The sequence below is a fragment of the Limulus polyphemus genome, unplaced genomic scaffold, assembly GCF_000517525.1.
Source record: "Limulus polyphemus unplaced genomic scaffold, Limulus_polyphemus-2.1.2 Scaffold2004, whole genome shotgun sequence".
NCBI classification, from domain to species: Eukaryota; Metazoa; Arthropoda; class Merostomata; order Xiphosura; family Limulidae; genus Limulus; species Limulus polyphemus.
In genome coordinates this window covers 114772-120479 of record NW_013667614.1, presented here as the reverse complement: position 1 = coordinate 120479, position 5708 = coordinate 114772, and the positions used below count along the sequence as shown (strand labels likewise).

General features: G+C 29.1%; 1 protein-coding gene across 14 annotated transcripts in view; it reads right to left on the bottom strand.

Moving 5' to 3' along the window:
- The window catches only part of LOC106465626 (nuclear receptor coactivator 2-like), a 168076-nt gene that overhangs the window by 91048 nt on the left and 71320 nt on the right, over nt 1–5708 (bottom strand). For 12 of the 14 annotated variants that reach the window (XM_022393559.1, XM_022393566.1, XM_022393567.1 and 9 more), the window contains exons 4-6: nt 4422–4516; nt 1007–1096; nt 402–489 (exon numbers count right to left, since the gene is read on the bottom strand). In XM_022393559.1, the coding sequence (XP_022249267.1) occupies nt 402–489; nt 1007–1096; nt 4422–4516 (273 nt within the window). Of the gene's footprint in view, nt 1–401; nt 490–1006; nt 1097–3701; nt 3749–4421; nt 4517–5708 lie in introns of those variants that run through there. The other 2 variants (XM_022393568.1, XM_022393557.1) reach the window with 2 other exon arrangements.

Sequence of the window (5708 nt, the reverse complement as noted above, 5' to 3'; positions counted from 1 at the left end):
ATACTTGAAAAAAAAAAAAAAAAAAAAAAAAACTCAGAGTCATTCTATGAGCTGCTACAATGTGGCTAAAAATGTTTGCCACGTCATAATGAAATACTGGAAATTACAATAAAAAGTTCAAGAAAAGTTGTGTATCACCTCAGGGATATATCACTTTTGAGTATTTTTTAATGATGTTTTGACAGAAGTTTCTGATTATTAATGACCTTCATATGCAGTAATTCACAGCATTTTCATGTTTTTTTTTTATTAATACCATTACCTTTCTAATTTGTTTACTAATACAAAAAAAAAGAAGTTTCAGATTAATCTTAATAAATATTATGACCTAATTATGAATTGTCAAATATAAACATATTAATTATGCCACCATGACATACTACTGTTTGAAGAAATCTTACCTATTGACATTGGTAACAAGTTACTACTGAATCTGGCATGATCTCCCACATGGATTATGTTGTAAATACTTTTCCCCACAAGATCATCCTAGTAAAAACAATAATGAAAATATTTATTTCAATTTATCACCAAAATGGTTTCTAGTTTTAAGAAAATTAATTTACATATATTTTAGTCAGTTTGTTAGATGAAAAGGAACAAAACCATATTTATAGTATTTGAAAAAATTAACTTTCCAGAAGAACAGAAATATTCAAAACAGAATCTGCTTATTTCTTTTACTGAAATGTATATGTATGATCAAAAAACCATTTTAAAATTTTCTTGAAAAGTGAATATTTTTTTATGAAGAGTAAAGTAAGGATGAGCTACAGTTATTTTATAAAATTAACCAATGCTTTCATCTCATTTTGAAATCAGTTAACATCTTACTGTCATAATGTTTATGAGAAATGTTTTCAAAGGGGGTTGTAAAACTAATTCTGTTAAAAGATTACTTAAATATAAAATTACCAATGACTACTAATGTGATTTAAAATTGTGTTTGAAAAAAAAAATCAATTTCACAGACTTTCACTTCTAATAACACAGTAGGGTCTCATACCTTGGTGTACTTTAAGAAATAACTGATGTTTTCTGATACCACTTCTATCTTTCCGTCTGTGTTAACAAGAAGAAGAAAGCCGTCAAGAGCCTAACAAAGTAAAACAAACTTACTAACTTAAAAAATATATATTTGTCTGCTAATCTACTAAATGAAAAATTATTCTAAATCTTATAAAACAGTGAAAAAAAAACTTTGAATAACAGATTGTGTATGAAACTGAGATGACACTTAATGGTTTTCAAATAAAACAGAAAAAAAAAGCATTATAAATGTATCAAATAAATGTGTGCTGCTCGACCAGAATCAAAAAGAAAAAGATAAGGAAAACATTTAACTCTGTAGTAAACTAGTTATTGTTCACTTCATTATTTATTTAATGTTTCTATTCTAGGTTTGTCTTATGTCTCTTCATTACTACATCTTGTTTGAATTTTTGTGAAAAGTATATTCAAGGTTAAATGTATTAGCAGCATGAGTAGTGTAAGTGCTTTTCTTTTTACTAAACAATCATAAATCTATCAAACAACATGAGAAGCTTTTATCTCACCACTCACAATAAAATATGATTAATTAAAAAACACAACCACAAAAAGGCATTCTCCAGCTAGCTAAAAGATAACAAAAAAACACAGTTTTAACAATGCATGACAAAAATTTCAAGACTTTCACCTAATATCAGACAACGGAATGATAGCCAGCAGTCAAAAAATACAGTATAGTGTCTGGCAGGATTTTTACTCCTAAATTAAAAATAAAAAAAAATTTGAAGTTAAACTACTAACTAATACTCTTGGCTGTGGTTTATGATTTCAAATAATCTTTTACAATCCAACCATACATATTAATTTAGGTTACAATACAAAAGTTTCAACCACTACAAAATATGACTAAATTGCAGCATAGTTTATTTAAACTATTCAGGGATAACACCAGCAAGATAAAATGGTCACCTTATCATCCTGAAAATGGACCTGAACATTGGGATAAGTCACAGTATTGTGTTAATAAAATCCACTCAACATGTAGGTACACACAGGAAATTATGCAATTCTCTGAGAAATTCTTCCAACACATTTCACAAAATAAATGTTCAACAGCAAATCCCATGGGAATAATACATGTGGGGATCAAATACATCATGAATATTTTGTCAAATTTGATTTTTTTCTTCCATAATAAGTAATATGAAGCAACATTTATATCATCTTATTTGTATCATGGCCTGGTGGTTAGGGTGCTTGAGTCATAAACTGAGGGTCACAAGTTCAAATCCTTGTCACCGAACATGCTCCTACCATATGGTTGCACAAAGGGAGGCAGCTACCTAGGTGTAATAATTCTTGGGTTTCAAAGATACCATTCGACCCCACACTAGTTTTTATCATCAATGGTTGAAGGCTTGACTGTAAGGACCACTGAAGTTGCACTCTTCATTCAGTAGTTTACATCAGTTAACAACAGGTAAAACCACAGCCACAATACATAACAAATTTAAAATTTGGGCATTTCAAGATATTTATATCCCCCTCATCAGCAATCTGTAACACATCATAGATGGTACGAATTTGCACAAATTTGTGGTGACTGCAAGGTTATCTATGTTGGCAAAAAAAGCATGCCAATTAAATATATCTACCTATGAACATATCATATAGAACTGATCAAAAACTGAAAAACTTGTCTCCTCCTATAAAATTACAAAAGAAAGAGTATAAACACATAATACCTACAGTATTTTGGCATCAGGCTCATCTAACCAGGAATTATTAATAAAAGAAAGACTGTTAACATCCAGTGAAAGCCCATAGCTTAACAATAACCAAAGTTCATACCAACTATCACCATTTTAATTTGGATTTTTAGTGCCTTTTTGAAATGTTTATTGTTATGTTACTTGTATCCTGTTATCTTTCTTTACATTTGTTCTATCACCTCAATATATCAATTCAAAACAAGATATCAAAATTATGTAAGAAATAGTACTATCTTTGATGTACTACAAATTGTTGATGATGGCACATGTACATCCCGATACAACTAAATTTTAAATATGATACTAATCATAGCTGAGATTTTCCTGTTCTTTATTAAGATGTTTTCCATTTAATGAATCAATAGGTGACAAAATTTTTAACTTGTCTTTGCATAACAGGAGAAAGATGACTGGTTCTGCAATTATTTAAGTAATCTGTTCAAACAATATATTCTTTCAGATTATCTTCTACTGAGCTCGGACATCTTCCTCTGTCCATCTCTAAACATATGTTATCATAAATTACATGGGCAATAGACATTTCTCTAAGATGTTGCCATGCTAGATACACTCTAATGATGAAGATAAGGTATAAAAGTAAAATAATCTTTATAAAGACTTTAGCTAGATGCACACCCTTCATAACAACTTTTACAAACTATAACAGGTTCAATAAAGGTTTTAGCCAATCTCTAACCACACTGCACACATCATACACACACACACACACACATATATATATATATATATATGGGGAACTTTATTTGTTTGTATCAGAGACAGATCAGTTGCATGAACAGGAGGGTATAATATTACACCAGCATATTCTACTTAGTTTGCTTTAATACAAAATCTAACTTCCCAGATCGACATCGCACTCATAGAGGGAAAGGTGCTATTATAAACAATTTCCCAAATTTATGTATAAAAACTGCTAACCTGCTGATAGTAAGTACAAAACTTTTCAAAGCTTCCATATCAATAACCTTAAAAGAAAAAAAGATATTGTTTTACAAAGTTTATTTTATTTATGAAGAAAAATAAGCTTATACACTTTTTAATCTTTGATATGTTAACTGATAGCAACAAATAGCCAATAGAGTACTTCTTTTTTGCAGTAGTATAAAACCAAAGCCTTTCAACTCTCTCAATCAGTAATATACACACAAACAATGTTTTTTTTCTTAGATAAACAAACTTTAATTACAACTTTAAATTACAAGTTTCAGAATTATTTCATCAGGAGCAACTTTTGACAGTGATGGCAGTGAAGTATTGCCAAAACTTGTAGAGTTATTACAAGTTCTGCATGAAAACTGTTGTTTTTATGAGTTTCACTGAACTGCCATTATGTAAATTTCAATTACTCTCAATTTTTGTCTATTAGCAGAAGGCAAAACTTCCTCAAACTGCCTTAGTTTTTTTGCAAGGAAAAAATATATAATAAATGTTTTAAAATAGAACTACAAATTTCTAGCATTTTCATCAACCATTAGCGAAGAAAAAAACTGCCACACTTACGAGCACAATAAAATAAATAATAATAATTGGACACTCCTATCTATTCAAAACATGTAGAAAATGTGCCAGACTTAATTACAAAACACCCCTTCTAAAAAACTCCAGTACAATACTCTGGCAGGGAATTGCATTACTCACCTCTAATAATAAAGGGCCAAGGATTTCACTATTCAAAATGCTGGAATTACTTGAAGATACTTCACTTTCTTGAAGTTCATCACTTTCACCTGTAGCTACAAAAATAGCTGAACTATTATAGACATTTACCTCTTTCATTAACAGTACTTAAACTCAAAACAAAACTATTAATATAACATAATGCCCCAAAACTACTATAATTTATGTGGCTTTCTAACTAAGATATAAAGTGGTCATAAATATTTTACTACTTACTGAAGTGCTGTCTTTGATCTACATTCAATAAAATCTACTTGGGAAATGGCACTTTCTACCAAAATAGACTGATATAAAAACATCATAATTACAGTTCACAAAATGGCCTTTCTGTTGCTTATTAACATGTACAATTGACAAGTAAGCATGGCTAAATAAGTAATTTCAAAAGCATGAAGAGTTGGAAGAAGTTTCTGTCATGGGTGTAGCAAATTTATTGATATCTCAGAAAATAAACAAGATGTGATGTATGCATATCTTTATGAAATTTGGTAGATTGTCATTAAACATAACAAGGTTTTCGTATACAAAACATCAAATTTTTAAATTAAGTTTAAGATTTGCTCCTGGTTTTTTTTCTTTTCAAAATGTGGAATATCCCACATGCAAAGTAATTTTGATTTTAAGATTAAAAATACCTTTATGCATCAGAAAATTGTCAAATTTCATTTACAAAATCTCTGTAACCTCCTAATAAAATCCAGACAAATATCAAACGTTTTTATTTTGGGAGAAACTTTACATTTTATCTGTTATTTTCCCTATCTTATCTCTGTACAGGTTTGGTCAAGTTTACCAACCTTGTAACCACCATAAAAAATTATGGAATAAGATTCAGGTTATGTTTTTTTCATTCTAGAATGACTACAAATTGTAACATGAAACCACAAATGTTTATTCTAAATAGCTTAAATCTTGTAACATTATACATCTATTTATGTTTATTATTTCTACTTTATTGACCTTTCAGCTGCGTCCGACTAACATTACAGAACCTGCAATCATGGCGCATGTGCATCTCATGTTACTGTGTCCAACAGTATAATACTAGCACTTACAAAGTGATCTGTCTAAGCTTTGTTCTAGTGAACCAGTATTTTGTAAAATAGTTACATTTCAGTTATAATACATTACATATGTGTATATATATATATATATATATATATATATATATATATATAATAATAACTAATTACTTATTATACTTATACTTATTAACTTAATAGGTTAAAGTAACGTAAACTAAAGTAA